General features: G+C 39.5%; 1 protein-coding gene across 5 annotated transcripts in view; it reads right to left on the reverse strand.

The window, feature by feature from the left end:
- NNT (nicotinamide nucleotide transhydrogenase) overlaps nucleotides 1-23,610 on the reverse strand; it is a 97,564-nt gene that overhangs the window by 61,586 nt on the left and 12,368 nt on the right. For all 5 annotated transcript variants that reach the window (XM_082622349.1, XM_082622347.1, XM_082622346.1 and 2 more), the window contains 5 exons: nucleotides 18,995-19,224; nucleotides 16,416-16,633; nucleotides 13,415-13,502; nucleotides 8,423-8,511; nucleotides 4,447-4,634 (listed from right to left, as the gene is read on the reverse strand). In XM_082622349.1, the coding sequence (XP_082478475.1) occupies nucleotides 4,447-4,634; nucleotides 8,423-8,511; nucleotides 13,415-13,502; nucleotides 16,416-16,633; nucleotides 18,995-19,224 (813 nt within the window). The remainder of the gene's footprint in view (nucleotides 1-4,446; nucleotides 4,635-8,422; nucleotides 8,512-13,414; nucleotides 13,503-16,415; nucleotides 16,634-18,994; nucleotides 19,225-23,610) is intronic.

Here is a 23,610-nt window from a genome sequence, read left to right on the forward strand (position 1 = left end):
CCTTTACCTAATGATGCTAGGAACTTGAGTGGTCCAAGTTACTGTCATTACTAAACGGAACCCCAGGCTTTCCAGTAGCTATGGTTCAATTACGAAATGAGGGCAGGACCTGAGGTGGGGAAGGGGAGAGCAGGAAAGCCAGATGACTCTATGATGCTTATGATTTTTAATTAGGCGTCATCAGGAAAGGTTCTAAATAGAGAAAGTTGTCTCCGTCAGGGTAGATTGAGCGTGTGTCCCACAGTACTCCTAATTCTTACAGGAATTTAGGCAAAATTTGCCTAACACACAGTCACTGTTAAACCACTGTGATTCCTCCTCACACACACCCGCCATAATCCCTAATTTATGAATCAGATTTTTAACCTGATTCAGTTTCTTCCTGATTAAACCTTCCAAGTCTATGAAAAGTCTCTCTAAAAGGGTTTCACAACAATAAGAATGCTGAAAAAAATCTCCTGTGTCTCAAAAGGTTTACTGGAGGTTAAGAAGCTGCCTGCCAATGCAGGGGACACGGGTTGAATCCCTGGTCCGGGAAGATCCCACATGCCGCGGAGCAACTAAGCCTGTGCGCCACAACTACAGAGCCTGCGCCCTAGAGCCCGTGAGTCACAACTACTGAGCCTGCGAGCCACGGCTACTGAAGCCTGTGTGCCTAGAGCCAGTGCTCTGCAACAAGAGAAGCCACCACAATGAGAAGCCTGCGCACCGCAACAAAGAGTGGCCCCCGCTCGCTGCAACTGGAGAAAGTCTGCGCACAGAAACGAAGACCCAACACAGCCAAAAATAAATAAATAAATAGATAGATAAACAAATAAAAGAATATACTCCATCAAAAAAAAAAAAAAAGGTTTACTGGAAAAGATTATGAGCACAGCCTAAACGTTATCAGAGAGGGGTGCTGCCGAACTTTTTAGTGGTAACCCTAAAGGTCACAGAGCTGGACAGGAAGGTTGGGAGCCTTCCCTCGTGGGCACAGCAGCACAAAATGAGACTGTCCGCTAGGCCCTCTCTTGAAGTTACCTGCACTAAGTGAAATGCTAGCCCTTCATCCATCATCCAACCCAATTGAGGGGATCTAGACAGTGGTACAAGATACCAGGCAGCATAATAAGTAGCTAGCTACAGCAACGTTTCATTTTACCTAGGATCCTCATAAGTACAACGTTACTGTGTGTCCAAGCCCACTGACTGACGTGTGCCTAGGAGGGATGAACATTTACCAACTCCACAGGATGGCTACCTGAAGCAAGCTCATTGCCCATGTTTCTCTCTCAATGTTCTTATCCACGCCAGGTCTTCAGTACAGCCGTGAGGATCTCGGTCTAAGGAATCGCAACTTGGAGAACTTCTGACATTTAACTTAATCCCTTTTGGATCCACTTAAGGAAAACTTTAGAACAACTTCTGCTCCAGGAGTCTTTCAGGGGCAAGACACACCATCAGGTGACTTATGCAAAGGCTCAGGACAAACACTAGTAAGGGTACAATGCCAAGGACACTGTTTTTCAAAGGGCACGTGTACCTTTATATAATATTTGCAATCTATTTTTTTTTAATGCTCAGAGGTTTTCAGGTTTCAGTCCCCTAGGGATATGAAAGATATTTAGAAAGATCACCTTCTTCCTTATTATATTCAAATTACCTTTTCTCTTTTGGGGGGCTTACCAAAAAAGTAACAGAAAGGTGCTTTTCAGACCAGCCTTGTGAGTGTGAACTCTGGGTCAATCCACTGGTCAGGGACTTTATGCAAGTTTAAAGTGCTTTGACCAGATGGCTTCAGAAAAGACTGAAAACAGGAAAGGCTCAGCAGAACAGCCTCGTAAAACTTCTCCAACAAGTCCTCTTTAACACTTTCATATAATTTGAACTGCTGCTAAGGTACACTTACTGTAAACTACTTATAAAAAATAAGAGGTTAAAGTTTAGTCAACTGTTCACATGCCCTTTTTTTTGTTCAAAAAGAAAAAAAAACAAGATACTATGGGGGGTAGGTCCTAAAAGTCCATATGTGTTTTATACAAGAAGTCTTGATTTCTATAACTTACTTTAAGATTTACCATCAATAATAATTCTATATACTATATCCAAAGTATACTCAGTTCTTTTTTTTAACCTAGTGACATATACTTTCTTTTTTCTTTTTTTTATTATTTTATTTTTTTATTGAAGTTTAGTTGATTTACAATCTTGTGTTAGTTTCAGGTGTAGAGCAAAGTGATTCAGTTTTTATATATAGATATATAGATACAGATATTCTTTTTCAGACTTTTTCCCTCATAGGTTATTACAAAATACTGACTAGAGTTCCCTGTGCTATACAGTAAATCCTTGTTGGTTATCTATTTTATATACAGTAGTGTGTATATGTTAATCCTAAACTCCTAATTTATCCCTCTACCCTTTTCCCCTTTGGTAACCATAAGTTTGTTTTCTATGTCTGTGGATCTACTCAGTTCTTTATAAGGAGAATGATTTAAAACTACTAGCTTCAGGGCTTCATCATTTACTGCATGAGTAAATGCTTTAGCACCCTCTACTGGCCACTTGTTACATCCAGTCAGTTACCAGCTCATCTCCCCAACAGGCAGCTACCTTTCAAAGGTCAAATGGTGGCTACAGCAAAAGCCACCCCATCCTTTCTTCAAAGCCACCTGCAACAGCTGAGCCAGAAGCCACCGCCACAAAAGGAAAGGATGAATCCTGAAGTGCTCTCCTGCCACCACCTGTCCATGAGTCCTACTGTCACTGGCAGATTTCACAAACACCACTTGTGGCCCCTGCCTTGTCTGATCTGCACCCACCTCCAGTAAGCAACCCCAGCCTCATTTCCACACACACACAGATTCTTCTAGGGGCTGAGCCCATGTCACTCTCCCACTGTCTGCTTCATCTAGCCAGCTCCGGTGGGATGGGGACGTCTGGAGAGAAGAGCTCACCCATCGGGTATCACGTGGGTAAACAGGACAAAAAGAAGGGCCTGAAAGGCACATTTTCCCCCACAAGCTCACAGATATGCTGCCAATCAGCTTCCTGTCCCTGGGTGTATATTAGCCAGGGGAAGAGGGTGCCAGAAGAGAACTTCTCCTTTCCCAGAACCTCATGACAAAGCTGCTTCTCCTAATTTTCCACGGTCCCCTAGAGAAAGCAAGTATCCTTTAGGAGAATCGAACACAAGTAACCTGAACCCTGTAAGTTCTCATTATCTGGCCCACTTTCTTTTAGAAAGGGGAAAAAAATTACAGTCAGCATGGTATTCATTATTCAATAACAGAAGCAAAGGACAGGAGATAGGAATATAAAAGGTAGAGAGTTTCTTCACTCCCAAATCTTGCTAGATCGAGCTACTGTTTACTGTTTATTACTGATTAATAAATGCTGGCTGGTTTGACATCAAGCATCTATTCTTTAGAAGAGAATGTTGTAAAGGATTAAAAAGTAAGTCCTGCCATCAAAGAGCTCATGATTTGATTGCAAAGACCAAACAAGTCAAAGGAAGTAATTACAAAGTAACAAAGCATCATAACCTTTAGTAAAAAATATATACGGGAAATTCCATAAATATATATACACACACACAAAGTCCCCCTCCCCTTCTCATGTATAAAAAAATGATCATCAAAATATTAATAATGGGACTTCCCTGGTGGTGCAGTGGTTAAGAATCTGCCTGCCAATGCAGGGGACACGGGTTCGAGCCCTGGTCCGGGAAGATCCCACATGCTGCGGAGCAACTAAGCCTGCGCACCACAACTACTGAGCCTGTGCTCTGGAGCCCACAAGTCACAACTACTGAAGCCTGCGCGCCTAGAGCCCGTATTCCGCAATAAGAGAAGCCACCACAATGAGAAGCCCGCGTACCACAACGAATAGTAGCCCCGGCTCGCGGCAGCTAGAGAAAGCCCACGCGCAGCAAGGAAGACCCAACACAGCCAAAGATAAATAAATAAATAAATAAATAAAATTTAAAAAATAATAAATAAAATTTTAAATATGTATATTAATAATGGTCACTCTGATAGAACTTCCAATCTGTACTTTTTTCCTTCATATTTTTCAGTGCTGTTTGGATTTCCTACAATAGAAATGTAGTATCTTAACAAAGAGAACAGAAATAAATTAAAAAACAATTATCAAGGGTGTAAACAAAGCAAACTACTTACAAATATAATACTGTACACAGAATATGATCTATGAACATAGATAAAAATACACAGAAGAAAGACTGGAAGAAAATATACAAATTATTAATGACCGTGTTTGTCCAGGGGCCACAGTGATTTTGTCTTTTCTGCCTTTCATGTGCTTTCTCATTCTCTAGAAAGTAAATCAATCTTTACTTAAAGAAATGCAAACGTTAAACAATTATTCACCCTCATTTTAAAGTATCATTAGTAAAAGTGCTTTATCGATAACTTTATCGTCATAACTGACGTAATGACACACCTGGAATAAGTGCTGTGCTGATAAGGATATCCACCTCCTTGCACTGCTGAGCAAATAGCTTCATTTCGGCCTCAATGAACTCTTTGGACATCTCCTTTGCATATCCTCCTTGTCCCTCACCAGATTCCTTCAAGTCCACCTCTAAGGGCTCAGCACCCAGAGACTTGAACTGCTCCAAAGCTGCGGCCCTGGTGATTATTGAAGGGAAAGCAGTAGTTATTTCAGGTCCTTAATACAGAAATCAAGATCATCATTTACATACACATTTTTAAGAAAACTCTATGTATTCAAAAGTAGAAACTTTCTTTTGAGGTCTCTGACCAGACCGTTTGAATTTTTTTCTAAAGGCAGGTAACACCCTTATGATAATATTTTTTTCTGGAAAAAAAAAAAAAAACTATAGGAAATTCCAACTCTTACTTAGTTAAGTTACAAAAGGAATTTCACTACTGCCAACTCCAGTCATCAGTTAGTAGAGTTTCTTGACAGTGGTCCCACTGTTGATGATGTGAGATCTGACCTACATTCAGATTTGACATCATTCAAATCACTCAAGTTGAGGTTTTCACTTGTAAATGTTCTGACTTAACGGGGACTTTTCCCACATAAACGACTCCTTTATTTAGAAATATTGTTACAAAGTGATTTTTGCCCCTAGTCCTCATTAAATTGTGTTTGAGAAAAGGGTTCTATAAATGGCATAAATGGCAAAATGTGAAGAGCCAACACATTTAACTTATGTCAAAATACATTCAGTTTAAAAATAAATAAATAAATGCTAGCCAAGTTCTGTGTACTAGTTGGGAAACCAGAGCCAACAAAGCTCTCAGCTCTGTGGCGGACAGTGTTTAACTCACCAACATCCATCCCACTACAGTGAATCCCAAACTTCCCTAACGACAACAATCGCTCCAGGCACTTGTTAAAAATTCAAATTCCCAGGCCCCTTCCGAGACCCACTGAATTACAATCTCCAGCAGAGGGGCCAGGAGCTCTATTTTTAGCAAGAGCTGTAGGTAATTCTTGCCGTAACGGAAGTTTGGGAAACAGTGGACTGAGCCCAACAGTTCCCTGGCAACTGTCATGGTCGGGGAGCAGACACAAAGGTAGGATAATGAAGGCAGGGCAGAAAAGGTAAGGCATGGATGAACAAGAGCTTCTCTCCATTTCTGCTGACTTGAAGGAGGAAGCTTGTAACCCAGATTGCCTGCGGAGGTCAACTTGTGACCACAGGGGGAATCAGCAAGAGCTGAGGACAGCATAGAGGAGAGACAGAAAGAACCTGGTCCTGGATGGCACCGACCAGCAGCTGCCTCTAGTGTGAAAACGGAGTCCTTTCCATGGATTTTCACTTCGGAGAGATAACACATTTTCTTATAGTTTAGGCCAATTTGAGTTGGTGTTATCCAAAGGGATACAGGTTTAAAAAGTTTTAGAAATGTCTACTATTTTTTAAATTTATTTATTTATTTATTTTTGGCTGCATTGGGTCTTCATTGCCGCATGCGGCCTTTCTCTAGTTGTAGCGAGCGGGGGCTACTCTTCATTGCAGTGCGCAGGCTTCCCATTGCAGTGGCTTCTCTTGTTATGGAGCACAGGCTCTAGGCGTGCGGGCTTCAGTAGTTGCAGCACGCAGGCTCACTAGTTGCGGCATGCAGGCCCTAGAGCGTGCTGGCTTCAGTAGTTGTGGCACGTGGGCTCAGTAGTTGTGGCTCGCGGGCTCTAGAGAGCAGGCTCAGTAGTTGTGGCGCACGGGCTTAGTTGCTCTGCGGCATGTGGGATCTTCCCGGACACGGATCAAACCCGTGTCCCCTGCACTGGCAGGCGGACTCTTAACCACTGTGCCACCAGGGAAGCCCCAAGTCACTGCATTTCTATACAGTGAATCTTGTGCAGCCATTAAATATATTTGCAGATAAGTAAAGAGCTTCATGACCTACTGCTAAGTTAAAAAAAAAAAAAAGTAAAAAAGTAAGTTAAATAGTACTATTAGTAAAATTACATTTTTAATTAATGTGTAGAAAAGGGAACATATATAGTAAAATGTTAATAGTTATCTCTAGCAGGGTTGTAGGGTATTTTATTTTCAGTTTTTGTATTTTTTCATATTTTTCTGAATTGGGAGAATAAGCATTTTTACAATCAGAAAGAAAGTAAACTGGATAAGTTATTAAACTGATTTATATCTCTTTTAACATTATGGAAAATAGGGTTATTTATTCCTATTTCATATACTTACAATAAAGAACAAATAAAATAAAGCATAGAGCACAATGCCTGGAAGAGAGTAAGCATTTAGTACAGGTATCTGAAAACTAAAGCTCTTGACTGGCCAATTGTTTTTGCAAATAAAGCTTTTTGGAATACACACCAAAAAAGGAAAGTAAAGACTTTATAAACTTTGTAACAGAGACAATAGGCAATGAGTGGAATTTCCTAGTTATTGTCTGAAAGAATTTAGAAAATCACACCCATATAATATCGCTAGGCAATGAGTTGTCCTTAAGTTTTTAGGATATTTAACTGAAAATAATACCATTCAGTTTTCCAACAAGAATTTATAATCAAGTGTGTTTTCCAATATATTTAGATTTCACAGTTATAACATGATACTAACCCCCAGTCTCAAAAGAGTGATTAGATTAACTAATGAGCTATAATTGTAAGAAAAGCATTACAACCGATCAGCCACATCTTTCTTCACTGTATACTTATCTTAATAAACTGCAAATAAAAATGAAGTTAAGCAACAGCTATATTCTAGCTGTCTACTCTCTACATAATCTAAACCAAAGACATCAACATAACTTTTATAAATTCTCAGTGGTTAACCCAACACTGAGTTTCACATCATGTCCAAGTCAAATATACACACTTCCACTTTAATAGCATTGTCCACTACAATGAAAACTTGAACAACCTACTTTTGCCAGATTTGGGGGGTCTTCAATAACTTCACATCTGCAAACATTAAAAATTAAAAGCTAGGACTAATGACATGCTTAACTGTAGCTATCCCTGGCTTGTGTCCTGGTTACTTCAGAAATGCCTTTTCTCATTTCAGCAAGACAGCATTTTATCAGCACATCACCCCTCTAAACTCCCGGTAAGCACTGTAAACCATATTCTATTGGAACAGTCTTTACTCTGAAATGTCATATTCTTTTTAACTTTGAATGGTTGCATTTCTTTTTCATCATTCTATATTCAAGATTAGCAATGGTATTTTTCCTCTACTGACTTCAACTGATAATAACTAACTACATGTTTCAACCTTAAAAAAGTAATGGAACACATAAATGATAACAATACTCAATAAGCACATAATAAAAGCTAGTATCTAGTGTCTTCTGAAATGAAGAACAATTTTAATTGAACTTCTCTTTAAAGAAATTCCAGGAAAATGTTGATGCGTCTGCGTTAAAGAAATATGCAATGAACATAATCAAGTACTTTCACCTGGCGGCTCTACCGCTGCCCAATCAGCTTTATCTGCTTCCATCTGTTGGATGCCGAGCACATCCCTCACCCCCCACCCCAGTCTGCTCTCCAAGATGTCTCCCATACTACTCCCCTTCTTCACACTCACAAACATCTTTGTTCATGCCCTACCTAGTGACTAAATACATTCTGAGCAGAAATAAAACACAGCAAAGCAACATGTTAGAAAGTCAGGATACAGAGAACTCTGGTCCCATTGCTAATCTACATGAAAATACAAGACTGAGTGTGAGCGGTTCATTTGCAATTTTTAAAAATTATTTCTGCTGTACTGGGCCCGAGTCCTTAAATTGTTTTTTCCACTAAGTAATACATTTTCACTTTGAGTTAACTTTGAGCAAATGGATACACTTTTAAATGAAAAGAGCTTACAGAGCAGTTTCAGCGTGCTACTTCAATCTGCAAAAGGAAAGCATAACATCCACCTAAAACAAAACGTTTTTACCTTAACAGCAATCGCTAGTAAAGCCCTCACCTTGTGTCAAATCCCCGAACAATCGCACCCATCGACTTTGCTGCACCTGCAGAGGCCAGCCCTGCCACACCGCCACCGACTATCAGAATCTAGGAGAGAAGGCAGAACCCGTATGTTTTAAATAAAGTTCATGATCAACTGATTATGTAAAATCATCCGCTAGTAACTCTCAGGGCCGGGTACACAGTCAGCACGCAGTAATACACCAGGGGGTGCTGGTGGTGAAGATCAGCCCTGAATAAAGGTACTGTGTGGATAGGCTACTCTGTACCTGGACCACCACTGTTTTTCGGGGGTTTTCTTTCTTAGTTGCAACACACGGGATCTTCCTTGCGGCATGTGGAACATTTTGTTGCGGCGCACGGGCTCTTTGTTGCAGCGCAGGGGCTTCTCTCTAGTTGTGGTGGGCAGGCTCCGTATTTGCAGCACGCGGGTTCTCTAGATGTGGCTCGCCGGCTCAGTAGTTGCCACGCGGGGTCTTGGCTGCCCCGTGGCATGTGGGATCTTAGTTCCCCAACCAGGGATCGAACACCCAAGTCCCTTGCATTGGAAGGTGGATTTTTTTTGGAAGGCGGATTCTTAACCACTGGACCACCAGGGAATTCCCCCGGACCACCACTGTTTTAAAAAGTTTTTTTTTTTTTTTTTTTATACAACCACCCAATGATAGCTGCTCTTTTTTTTTTTTTTTTTAGTGTTTATTTTTACTTGTTGACAGTTTGCTTTATTTATTTATTTATTTTGGGCTGTGTTGGGTCTTCGTTTCTGTGCGAGGGCTTTCTCTAGTTGTGGAGAGCGGGGGCCACTCCTCATCGCGGTGCGCGGGCCTCTCACTATCGCGGCCTCTCTTGTTGCGGAGCACAGGCTCCAGACGCGCAGGCTCAGTAATTTTGGCTCACGGGCCCAGTTGCTCCGCGGCATGTGGGATCTTCCCGGACCGGGGCACGAACCCGCGTCCCCTGCATCGGCAGGCAGACTCTCAACCACTGCGCCACCAGGGAGGCCCCTTAAAAAGTTTTTTAAAGCTGATGGCAAAGGCCAAAGACTTCACTAAAACTAGTGTGACGCTCAGCATCTCAGTGTAAAAGCTGCATACAGCGCCATCAGTGTTACATAAGTTAAAGACTGACACGTTCTTTCCCACACTATCAAAGCTCCTCGTACTAATACTATATATTATAGTATTGTAGCTCCCTCTCCCCTCTCATACTGTGAGGTTTTCTATGTTCATAAAATATCAAAATACGTTTCAAAGGCGGGTACAACTTTGATGAAACACCTACTCCTATTTTGAGCTTCTAAAAGGAACAGCAGGTGACCAACCACCTAATTTTGATCCACTTTCAATGAACTGCACCTGAAATCTGAAGCAATGTAACTAATCTCCCTAACCAAGGAAGGATCGGAGCCAAGAAAATCATAGAATTCCTCAGAAACAAGAATCTCCCCGCCTTCTAAGAAACAAACTAAGAACAATGTAATCTGGAATGGGCCTTCCAGAGAAAAGACCTATTATACTTCGCAGTCAAAAAAAAAAAAAAAGCCACCCACAGAAACAGTGAAGTTTATAAATTCCCACCCACCCATCAGGCCCACTTCTTCTGCCTCTTTAAGAAGACTAGGCTATGGAGGGGTGGGATAGGGAGGGTGGGAGGGAGGGAGACGCAAGAGGGAAGGGATGTGGGAACAGATGTATATGTATGACTGATTCACTTTGTTATAAAGCAGAAACTAATTAAAAAAGTAAATAAAAATAAAAAAAGAAGAAGACTAGGCTAGTGGAACTGTGCTCTGGTGACCCCTGGGCAGTGTCTCAGAGATTACGTGAATTGATCTTAATGGGAATGCTTTCTCTGGGGGGTCTACAAGAAAGGGGACAAAGAGGGACCAGAGGAAACAAGATGCTGCTGGGCTCCAAGGCATCAATCCCCACTCCACACACCGAAGCCCCACCACCACTAAAAAAAAAAAAAAAATGAAATTAAAATAAGTAAAAGTCACAGGACTGGGCCAAGTTATCCTGAATCAAGAAATAACAAAACACCCCATGATTTAAGACACAGAATCCATTCTTCAAAAAGGGAAGAGGGGCTGGAAATGGAGTTAATGATCCATCATGCCTAGGTTATGAAGCTCCATAAAAATCACAAAAGTACAGGGTTCCAGGAGGTTCTGGAAGCTTCCAGGAATGGTGTCCAAAGAGGGCATGGAAGCCCCACACCCCATCCCACATACCTTTCCATAGTCATCTCTCTCAACAGGATGTTCATCTGCATCCTTTATCATAGTCCTTCATAATAAACTGGTAAATAGGAAGTAAATTGTTTTCCTGAGTTCTGTGAGCACCTCTAGCAAATGAACTGAACCCAAGGCGGGTTGTGGGAACCTCTGACTTATAGCCAAGTCAGAAGCACAGGTGACAACCTAGACTTGTGACTGGCATCTGAAGGGGGGTGGGGACAGTCCTGTGGGCCTGAGTCCTTAACCTGTGAGATCTGATGCTATCTCCATGCAGATAGTTTCACAATTAAGTGAAATTGTAGGGCACCCAGCTGGTGTCACAGAATTGCTTGGTGTGTGGAAAATCCCCACACATTTGGTGACTGGAAGTATCAGAAGTGAAGTGTTCCATATGAAAGTTAAGGAGAGACACAGAAGCAAGAGTGAAGTTTTTCCTAAACTCCTAAATCAGACATTCCCTCATCTGCAAGAGGATCTGGGACTTCCCTGGTGGTGCAGTGGTTAAGAATCCGCCTGCCAGTGCAGGGTACACGGGTTCGAGCCCTGGTCCGGGAAGATCCTATGTGCCGCAGAGCAACTAAGCCCGTGCGCCACAACTACTGAGCCTGTGCTCTAGAGCCCGCGAGCCACAACTACGGAGCTCGCGTGCCACAACTACTGAAGCCCACGCGCCTAGAGCCGGTGCTCTGCAACAAGAGAAGCCACCACAATGAGAAGCCTGCGCACCGCAATGAAGAGTAGCCCCCGCTCGCCACAACTAGAGAAAAGCCCGTGCACAGCAATGAAGACCCAACACAGCCATACATAAATAAATAAAGATAGATAGATAGATAAAAAGAAAAAGAGGATCTGAACTCTGTAACATGACCTATAAGAAAGGCTCCACATCATCCAGCCCCGACCTACCTTTCCAGCATCATCTCAGATCACTCCCTACCTTGCTCACCACAGTCAAAGACCAATGGCCTTCTTTACTCTCCTAGAAACACTGAATTCTTTCCCATCATGGCACTTTTATGTATGCTATTCCCTTGGCCTAGAATCATCAACCCCGCTTTCTTTCTTCTCATCCTTTAGGTCCCAATCAAATGTCAGAGGCACCTTCCCCATCACCCTAACTACAGTAGCTTGCTCCTATGACTCACCACCATATCATGCTGCTCCTTTCTTTTATATCTAAAATGATATCCCATATGTGTTTGATGGTTTATGTATCTCCTCGCTGTGGTCCCTACTATGTGTAAATTTCTGTGGCAGGGATTTTTTGCCTTGTTCATGCCATATCCCCAGCTACTAGAACAGTGCCTGGCACATCAAAAGCCATCAACCGATTGATTTCGGCTCATTCTAGACATGTAAGAACACTCCATGTTTAAAGGAAACCCAAATAAAATATTATGCAAGCTACCTTTTTTTTTTTTTTTTTTTTTTTGGCCGTGCTGCACAGCATGCAGGATCTTAGTTTCCCAACCAGGGATCGAACCCACACCCCCTGCAGTGGAAGCACGGAGTCTTAACCATTGGACTGCCAGGGAAGTCCCTAAGCAATCTACCTTGATAAGTCCATCTATTGTCCAATTCTTCAATATCAGGAAAGTGTTTCTGACATGTAACTAAAATCCCTTAAGCTGCAATTTAAATTTTCAGTAAAGAGAGTCACTTTTCCACCTTTTAAAAGCTGACTGCTTCTCCTTCCTTTACACCTCTTGTCTTCTGTTTCACTTTTTAATCCCTTATATTAACAGCTTTCCTCTCACCTTCCAGACAGATTCTAACCAAAACTGAGTAGTAGATTTGTGCATCAAAGCATTCAGCCAGTCTAAGAACAGCAGCCAACTTCTGGCCACCATGAGGGTCAGACCTTTTCTTAGGAGCCTGAGAAAGAAGTCAGATGTAATCACTTTACCTATCACACCTCTGTGCTGTTTACTCATACTCTCGTTAAGTATTCTGGCCTCCACTTGAACCACGTGCCACCGTCTTCACCTGGTCTGTTTTTAAAGCCATGTATAACTAGATTTCTCAAAGCTGCTATTGTCTTTTTTTTCACTTTTTCTAGGAGATTTATTTTGTGTGAGAGCTCTGAGTTGATATAACAAAGTAATTAAGAGCAGGAAGCACCAAGTAAACCTGTACCCTACAGAGTATACTCTGCAGATAGATGACAACGTTTAAGGTCCTGTTTCCTATACTTTGCTGAAAGGCTTACACTATTATTTAGAGTCCGTGGCCTCAAAGGGTCACAGCATAATCGATTCTTTCACCTAGCCACCACCACCTCTCATCAACTGCTCTTCTCTGCTCTCAATATAGATTAAAGAAACTGCACCCTTTCCCCCTGCCAAACACCCTGATTATACCGCCTACTATTTCCTGTCCTCTTGACCCCAAATTTGGCAAAAAGTGGGAAAACCAAGTCTTTCCTGAGCCAATGTGTCACAATCATTGGGAAGTTGAGAATTTGCTGAATGTATCACGAGGCTTTTTAAACAACTACTAATAAACAAGTCATCCAAAATCCCTTTAAGAATTCAAGTTAGAAGGTGAAAAACAGAAAAAAAAAATTGAACTTCCAGAAATGTCAAAATTCATTGTTTTCAAGTAACCTTAAGTAGCTTTGAGGCTCTGCCATATATTTGTATATGACACGAACGTCATAATTTGCAAACAAAAAATTTTTAAATAACTATTTAAAAACTATAATACCCTTGCCTAATTCATAGTATGAAGAAATATTAAAGTTTTACCTACCTTAGCTGGAGGAACTTTTCCAGCAGCTGTTATCTGACCAGTAAAAAAACGTCCAAAATGATTTGCTGCTAGCACAACAGCCTTGTAACTTAAGAAAATAGAAAAATAAATGGATAAATAATTCTATAAAATTAAAGAACTTAAGTTTATATAGGAGAAATTATTAAAGAATAAGAATAATAGCTAACATTTTTATAGTGACTACTATCTGTCAAAAACAGTTCTAAGTGCTGTAAATCTGTTTTTAGCTAAAGAAAGGCTCTACGTATCAAAAACTAGTAATTTATACCACCTTTTCTTTAATAGGATATTTTTATTACACTAATTTCATTTCCTATTACATTAATTTCATTCTCATATTATTTTATACTTAAAAGGCACTTTTGCACACTCTCAGTAACACACACTCTACCTTAACATTATGATACAAAGATTAATATCATAATGCAAATATTATAATGATAAGATCCACCTGCCAATTGACAAAAAAAAACCTTTCCCTGGTCATATTTTTGTAAAATAATACTTGATATAATAATTAATGCAAAAGCATGGAACAGTTACCACTATTACTTTAAGTTAAATCATATTAGAGCAGAAAAATATTTTAATGATTACATTATTTGTTAGTTTTGAATCCAAGTGATAGAAATTTTCAGAGAGCAAACTTGATAAAGATTCAAAGGCCACTATAAGGAATTAATTTTGGAATTAACGTTTTAAAAGATTCAGTTGTTATACTGGAAAAAAAACAAAAACAAGACTGATTACACAGGAAATGTACAAGAAAACGTTGGTAGTGGGAAAAGGTGATAAAAATGGGCCTGTTTTTGATGAAAGCAAAAAGGCTCAGAATGAATATCAGTGAACTAGAAGGAGGGTGTCTTCACGGTGATACAGCTGTGTGTGTGAGTTAGATAATGATTTATCACACACTGTATGGGTAAGTATACTAGGTGATTCATCTCAAACTATGCCTTTTGCATATACCAGCTCAGGACGTAAGACAGTGATTCTTTAAACTGTGTCCCTGGATCCCCAAAAGTTCAAATTTCAGCCAACTCTGGGGCCACTGTGGCTGGGATGGAGAACAGAGAGAGAATGTTTCCACTCTGTTCTTCTTGGATTTGTTTATACTGCTTCATATTTCATTTGCTCAAAAGATTCTGCAGCAGAAAACCACTGATCTAGAGCTACTGGTGGGGATAGCCTTTCACACATGTGCATTTCACATGACAAAAATCAACAGCACCCTTAAAACTTTACGTTGTACATTTCCTATATAAAATTTTAAGTCCCACATTGCATAACTCTTCCAGAAACTAAATAAATATGACAAAAGTTTATTTTGTCCCTTAGTATTAATTCACATCACAAAAAATATCTTCAAACCAACCATTTGTCATATTACATAAGGACAAAATGTGTTGTTAACTTGTCATTTTTGTTTACTGCATCTCATTTATATCAAATGTGAACAAGGTGAAACCCAAAGTAGAATCTGTGGCACATCTGATATGCTACATCTAAGATATGAAACCTAAGAAAACTTTCAGTTCATGTGTTAGCTTTAAGAGTCTATTCAGGTTAGTCTTTTTTCATGCACTGTTTTATTTTTTAAACATTTTCATTTGTCGGTGCCTCATTCATATTAGCAAGTTGTCGCTACTAAGAGTTTTCATGCTTAAAATCTAATTCAACAGGCTTCTTAGATGAGCTGATTTCATAAGCATCATCTGACTTCCAGATTTTTCCCACTCTCCAGGCAGAGTCAGCAATACACTGTACTCACGTAGTTATTCCCATCCCTGCCCCGTGGCAGGCATGGTTACTCAGTCAGAGCCACATTCCTCTGAGCTGATTGGGCCTTGGAATTCTTTTATACACAGTGGTCCAGGCAATCAATGGGGAATGAATTAGTGCTGGTGGGCGAATGAAGTTTATTGCCATCTTGGCCATAGTTAGCCCTCAGTTATCAATATGGGTTTTGACACCAGATGAAACTTCCTCAAGTGCATGCATTTTCCCTATTCATTAAATATTTTATAAATTTACCTATGTAAAACCTAATTAAAATGGTAAATCTACCAATATGTATATGTTAGATTGAACCATATGAAACTGCTAATATCTAACCATTTTTGACCCTATGACAACAGCAATTTATGCTAACTAAACTTACTGTGGTAATAATTTCACTATATATATATATATATATATAGCAAATCATTGTTTACACCTTAAACTTATACAGTGTTCTATGTCAGTCATACTGTAATAAAACTGAGGAAAAAAACAGTGATTTCAACCTAATATATACAAAAATATACACATACACACATGAAATACAGTGTATCCCTGTTAAAGTACAGATAAATTCCACAGAACAAAATTTGGGACATTATGTATTCAGAAGTCAGAAGTACTTTCCTAGCATAGACTCAGAAGCCTTATAATTAGTAAACTAAAAATAAGACTTTCTACATTGCACCCTTTCCCCTTCTCATCCTTTATGACTAACAGTCTAAAAAACAGTACTAGATCTATGTGAATTTTAAATCATTTGTTCTAAATTGTTATCACTACCCTTGCTATCGACTTCAGTAAAATATGAGTTTACTCTATTAAGGTTTTTGGATAATTAGAAATTACTAACACTATGGTTTACTTACCATACAGTTTTTCATGAAAACAGATATTAAGATATTGCATTTCATTAAAAAAAAAAAGTCATTCCTTTGGTGGAAGGAAATACTACTTCCCTTCTCCCCATGAAGATTAAGAAGTAGTGTACAATAGCATGCAAAGTGAAGAGCCATTTCCCACTGATGACTGGGAAACAATACAAGTCTTAAAAATAATTTAAGTGCACTCTCAGAAGGCTGCAATCTCCAACAATCATTACAAGTAAAATCATTGTAAGAGAGAAGAGCCACAGTGAGAGTGTTTCTATAGTACCATTGTGCTTTTGTTCAGCTGGAATGGAAAAGAATCAACTTACCCAGCAATGTTGGCCATGGAGCTTAGCGCGTCGTATCCCTGAGCAATTGTGACTCTTGGAACCTGGTCCATTGCCAGAACTGTAGTTTTCCTTTTGGAAAGTTTATTTAGCAAGTCTGGATTTTGGGCTGGGTAAATAAAACTAATCAGTGTTCCCGATGTTTTTAAAAGGTCAGCTTCATGAACACCTAACATTGGGTTAAGCATAGGGGCTCGCACCTAAGAAAAAAGTCATCACCAATTAAAAATGTAAATGCCTTTATAATATTTTTAAGTAAACAAAACAATTAAAATAATATGCCATGATTGAAATAACACTCCAGAAGTAATCTCTCAGCAATAAATTTCTGACTCAATTCCTAAACAAAATAAAGCACACAAAGATCTATGCCACCTATCACCTCACTGAACCTATGACCTGGTCTGAGTAAGGAGCACACATACCTGGAAAGTGTTGGGACAGGTTTGATAATGACAGGTAGAGCAGTAAAAAAATATGTAGGTTCTACAACAAACCTGTTCTCCCAAAATCTATTACTCTGGTAAAATTAAGACATATTAGAATAAACAGGCAGGAAGTTTTTGTTGTGTGTTCAAAGATTCAACTCTTGTTAATTTTGGCAAGCACAAACATTTGGAGTGGTGAGAAGTTAAGAACAACATAAACTAAAATATCCATGGTAATATGTATCAATTTATGTCACCTTAAAATTCCAGAAGAATATTTATAGATGAACACAACTCAAACTAGGAGCCTTACTGAATTGGGTTTAAGCAAAAAGCTACAATATATTCTGTTAAGTATCGGTCAATGAACACACAATGCACATGCCTGAAAGTTTCAAACGTCCACTTTTTCAAGCCAAATTTTTTAAAATTCCACTTAAAAAGGTGTTTTAAAATGTGTTTCACATCCCTGTTTAAAATCAATCTTGAAGTATATCACTTCATTAGCTCCCAATTTGCAGCAATAGTGCTCTTAGGCTAGTAAGCACAGAAAGGAAAAAAAAAAAAACCAGCTCTGAGACTTATGTTTTAAAAGGAAACAGAAACACAAACACCGGGGCAATACTGTCATTTCACAGCATTTCATCTCAATTTACCTATGAGACACCTTTATCTGTTATTCCCATTTCAGTTGTTGATCTGGTGATGCATGTGATTTTAGGTTCTGGACTTTAATTAAGACTCTCTGACAAGGTCTATTTTTCCTCAGTGAGAATCTATAATATAGATTTAATAAAAATTAGAGGACAACTTTGAATTAATTCTCCTGGGCCCTATCAAATGCTCAGCTGAGACTGTTGACATCTGAGTGAGTTAAGCCACTAAAACGTTTCCCTGAAGGTGCTTTTTGGGTCTCTAGTTCCTCAGGATATTAACAGACTTGACTCAAAAAAGAGACCCTAAGATCAAGTAGTTTATTAGTACAAGTATAAGGTTACTTAAGTTTTTATATTATAGGATTTCTCAGTGCATTTAACATGCTCAAACACATTGTGAATCCCTAAAAGGAACACAGAGCATTTGAAAACTTACGTGCACCCTACTAATCCTTTTTTGTGGGACATCTCAAAAGGTTTTGGTCCCTATAACATACATTACAATGGATTATACTCATTTTTCTATTTTCTCTAAGCTCTTTTATTATACCAACTTACATTACCGAGTATACCTAAACACTTAAAAACTTAAACTGAATTACTATTTATCTCCATATCATATTGTTATTAATTTTCTATAGAAGAAAAGTTTTGTGTCTCTGTAAAAAACATGATTTAAGACCCTATGAAGTTATTCAGTGGACTGTATGTAAAAAAAAAAACGATGTGATTGATTTCCCCTTAGAAATTAATGTAGGAAAAAAGCAGGTCTATCCTGAAAAAGTAAGAAGCTTATTTTAACCAGATAATCATGCTTATTTAATCCATACTTCCTTACTTGCCTTGGTTACAGAAGGCTTAGGATTTAAGTTAATGTTCAGATACAGTCTCTCTTTTCTCTACATGATATTTTACTTAAGATTTTATTTATAAAGCTCCTTAGCATGTAGATCTCTATTACACATTACCTTAGGACCTTTTATTAAAGCAGGTAAGGCTGCTCTAAGCCCAACATTGCTTTTTCCAGAATAGTCCTCCCTCTCTAGAAATAGTACCTACGTCAGTTAAATCACTGTTCCTTCAAGGTATCAGAAGATCATTCTACATTCGGTCCCAGGAGGAGTTCCATGCCTCCTTTCCATTCTAGAAGCAGTTAAACACTCACCTGAGGGTATTGTGGACATATAGGAACCATGTACTGCAAATTTTCCCTAGGCAATAAGAAGGGAATTTCCACATAGCAAATGTAAAAAGGAAGATCACTTCTTTTCTCATGGTTAAATATAGGTCACAACGCCTGATACAAGTTCTACTGGAACATGAAGAATATTCACAACATGCAACCATTTCTTTGAGAAAAAAAGCATCATTTGAAAGTATGAAAAACTATAAGCATAGAAGAGGTATTTTAATCTTTCTACAAGAAGATTTAGAAAAGTCAGCATGCCATAAATGGAAGGGGGAAAGGAATAATTACTTTGACCACCAAATCAGAAGCCAGCACTTCCTTCGCTCCTTGGATCTGGGCACCTGCTGCTCTGTAGTGATCATCTGAGAACTTGGAAGCTTCGCCAGCACCTGATTCCACAACAATATTAAAACCCTGCTTGACCAAGGCCTGAACACCAGCAGGAGACAAGGCCACTCGCTTCTCATTTTGGAAAATCTCTTTGGGGACCCCAATAGTCAGTTGCTTATATGGAATTCCTACAACAAAAACAAAAACAAAAAAATTTGGTAAATAACAACACCAAAAGTCAGTGTTTTAATAATACAGTTCAGAAAACAGGAATGGGCAGTCTGTTCAAAATATACTGCACATACAGGTTGCTGTTCAAAATGATGTTCCTGATTCATACTCACAATTTTTTGACTTTTTTTGATAAGATGACTGGAAATTTTTATATCCACTCTCCTGAAAATCCTAAATATTTTATTTAACCAAATGGCTCTCTTCAAGGCCTATAACTAGCTTAGTTTATTCTTAGGGAAAAATACGTTGAAAGGCCACTCAACAGGCTAACCCCACTCATCTAACTAACCCTCTCAGGTTTATGGTCTCCTGGTCTTTACCTTTAAGGAAGACAGAAGTAATTAACTATTTTGAAAAACAATCCTACACTAGACACTTTGATGGCCTGCCACACCCAAAGTCCTTTTCTTGGCAATTTGGCCACAGGCGATTCCTCATAGATTTCCAAGTGTTGTATCTTAAGACCTTCCATTCTTAGCCACAACTGATTAGACCAGGGGTGGGCAGCTGGGTCAGAGATAACAGTCTACAGGCCAGACCTAAGGAAAACCAGCAGCCCATGAGATGACTTATACAGGAACTCTGCCCGAGGACACTCCATGTTGGCCAATGACTATCCAACCCCATCAGGTTCTCTCAAAGGGAGTTTGGATGCAGGACCCACCGAAAAGGATAAAGAGAGTAGAATGGTACAGCAGCTATTCATAAACACAGCCATGAGATAATCAAAGGGAGGTGAGCAGCCACAATAGTAGAAACATCAGTAGTGGACGTGCAGAGGAGTCATGGCTATGAAATCCAGGATAACATCCCACTTTTCCAAGAAGTAGATGAAGGGTTTCCTGGGCTCCCATACTTCCCAAGAATCCATAAAATAAAAATAAACCCTCATCACAAAATATAACCTGATGTGATTGTGTTGCCTGCAACACAAAAGAACCTGTATAACACAAGAGTTAAATTATTTATATATGGTTCAGACCAGACTTAGCTCAAGTAGACTAGTTTCTTCTGTTGTTTTACTCAATATATGGACACAAACAGATTTTTTTTTAATGAAGAGCGTCTGCTTCTATATAAGTTTTACTAAAGTTTAGAAAACCCACTCTAGCAATCTAAACTCTGAATATATATAATAAAAAAATAAATCAAATTATCTCTACAGAGTAATTTATTGAGACCTTAGAGAGACTAAATGAACCTAAAATAGCTGCATTTGGACATACAGTCTTAGATCCCACACTGTTTAAGCAGTAATAATTGCCAGTAAGCCAAAGGCAAACATATGTTGAATCTTGCTCTCTACTCAAAAGAGAGGGAGGAAAATAATTGAAAGCTGGCAAATATCTTGAATTAATGTGCAAAATTAAATCACATAAACTTATCTGGAGTTCACTTATCTGACAACCTCAAATTATCTAGGTCCTACATATAAGCCAAGGAAGCTACCAAAGACAAATGAAGTCGTATCAAAAGGATTTAGGATCCAACCTCAAAGGGCTTCCGCTGGCCAAATATGAGCCAATTTGAGCATCAAAAAGATAATTAATTGCAAAGTAGTAAAATACATCTAAAGATGTTAAAATCCATGAGTTCAGGATAATAATAAATATTTCAAAATTCAAAAAAATAAATATTTTCTAAAAGCTTCATTGGTCAACTCTGGAGAAAGTAAGGTGTGGTAGGCAGAATCATGGTCTCCCAAATATATCCATGTCCTAATCCTCAGAATCCAATACATGGCAAAGGAGAATTAAGGTAGCAGATGGAATTAAGGGTGTTAATCAGCTGACCTTGAAACAGGGAGAATATCCTGGATTATTTGGGTGGGCCCAATGTAATCACATGGGTCCTTAAATGTGGAAGAAGGGAGCAGAAGAGTCAGAGTCAAAGAATAATTTGAAGATGCTACCCTGCTGGATTGCAAGGCAGAGGAAGAGGCCATGAGCCAAGGAATGCAGGAAGTCCCCAGAAGTTGGGAAAGGCAAGGGAACAGATTGTCCCCTAGAGCCTCTGGAAGTGAGGACCATTTCAGACTTTGGCCTCCATAAGTGTAAAATAATACATTTGTGTTATACGAAGCCAGTAAGTTTGTGATCATCTGTTAGAGCAGAAGTAGAAAATGTATACATAAGAAAACCAACTGATTAGCAAAACTAGTAAATAATGGAAAATAATCAAACATCTACCCACCCTTCCAGTACAATCTCAGAGTAACTAAATACAGTTGGCCCTCCGCATCCATGGATTCAACCAACCACAGATCAAAAATATTAAACGGAAAAAAAAATTCCAGAAAGTTCTGAAAAGCAAAACTTGACTGTATTAGGCATTATGAGTAACCTAAGATGACTTAAACTGTACAGGAGGATGTGTATAGGTTATGTGCAAATACTACACCATTTTATATAAGGGACTTGAGCATCCACAGATTTTGGTATCCACGGGAAGTCCTGGAACCAATTCCCCATGGATACCAAGGGATGATGTAATAAAGGGAAAGATTTTTTAATAGAAAAATTCTAGCTAATAAATGAAGATAAAATGATAGAATATCACCATTTTAAAGCCCCTGATAAAATCACAGATTTACTTAATGATCATCAATCAAATGACTGCTACAGGCTTTGAGTGAAAAACTTTTAGGGAGGGCTTCCCTGGTGGCGCAGTGGTTGAGAGTCCGCCTGCCGATGCAGGGGACACGGGTTCGTGCCCCGGTCCGGGAAGATCCCACATGCCGCGGAGTGGCTGGGTCCGTGAGCCATGGCCACTGAGCCTGCGCATCCAGAGCCTGTGCTCCGCAACGGGAGAGGCCACAACAGTGAGAGGCCTGCATACCTCAAAAAAAAAAAAGAAACTGATGGGAACTTCACGATAGATGGATCACACTGACAGCATCTAAACTTACTGATTAATCTTCTTGATGTGCTGCAACAAATAGTACACAGCATCACCTATGAAGTACACTTGCCAAAAAAAGCAAACCTGAGTCTGATCAAGCCTCTAGCTCTAGCTAAATGTTACAGAAAATACAAGAGACAGAGAAACTGGTTAAATAATACTAAGGGACTTCAATAAGCTAAACCTAGATAGAATGTGAGAAATTCTACAGGACAACTAAATTCTTCAAAAAATAAATTAAAAAGAAAGAGGAGAGGGGCTTCCCTGGTGGCGCAGTGGTTGAGAGTCCGCCTGCCGATGCAGGGGACACGGGTTCGTGCCCCGATCCCGGAAGATCCCACATGCCGCGGAGCGGCTGGGCCCGCGAGCCATGGCCGCGGAGCCTGTGTGTCCGGAGCCTGTGCTCCGCAACGGGAGAGGCCACAGCAGTGAGAGGCCCGCGTACAGCAAAAAAAAAAAAAAAAAAAAAAAAAGAAAGAGGAGAGGAACATACAGACCAAAAGAGACCTAAGAGACAAGCAAGCAAATACAACACACGGACCCTGTTTGGATCACCATTTGAACAAAGCAACTGTTAAGAAAAAAAAAAAAAAAAAGAAAAAATTGAGAAAATATGAATACTGACTGAAATTACTTTTCATGCTTTTCAATGTGGTAATGAAAGTGTGGTTATATTAAGGAATAAATAGGACCCTCATCTTTTAGAGGTAAAAAATAATTATCTAGGAAACAGTCAAGAACCAGAAATTAAACACACTAAAAAAGTCTTAGGCATAGTTGATATAGAGATCTTGAAGTCCACGCTTTCACTCACAAAGACAATTCCCATGTGCTCAATGTAGTTATTGGCTTTTACTTTATACACAATTTTATCACACTGGATAATATGGCTTTTCAGAACACGTAAAAAAAATCTGAAGATAAGGCTGAGGGCTCTCAGAGGCAGGCACCCTGCCAATAGTGACTTGTCATGAGAGAACAAGAAAAGAGCTGTGAATTCTACAAAAGTCAGACATAAGAACTCAAAAAACCTTGGGGCTTCCGGGGTGGCGCAGTGGTTGAGAGTCTGCCTGCCAATGCAGGGGACATGGGTTCGTGCCCCGGTCTGGGAAGATCCCACATGCCGCGGAGCAGCTGGGCCCGTGAGCCATGGCCGCTGAGCCTGTGTGTCCGGAGCCTGTGCTCTGCAACAGGAGAGGCCACAGCGGTGAGAGGCCTGCGTACTGAAAAAAAAAAAAAAAAAAAAAAACAAGAACTCAAAAAACCTAGCAGTTTAGGCATCCTTAATGCACAAACAGTCCTACAAACAAAAAGGTAATTATTCTATATGGCAAAGACTTCTGGTTTCTCTCAAATAACCATGCTGTTCCTCCCTAAAAATAACAGAATGCTATTTTTATTTGAGTATGTTGCCATGTAGAATAAAAAACGAAATGGCC

This window comes from Mesoplodon mirus (genome assembly GCF_964341445.2).
Source record: "Mesoplodon mirus genome assembly, chromosome: 5".
Classification (NCBI taxonomy): Eukaryota; Metazoa; Chordata; class Mammalia; order Artiodactyla; family Ziphiidae; genus Mesoplodon; species Mesoplodon mirus.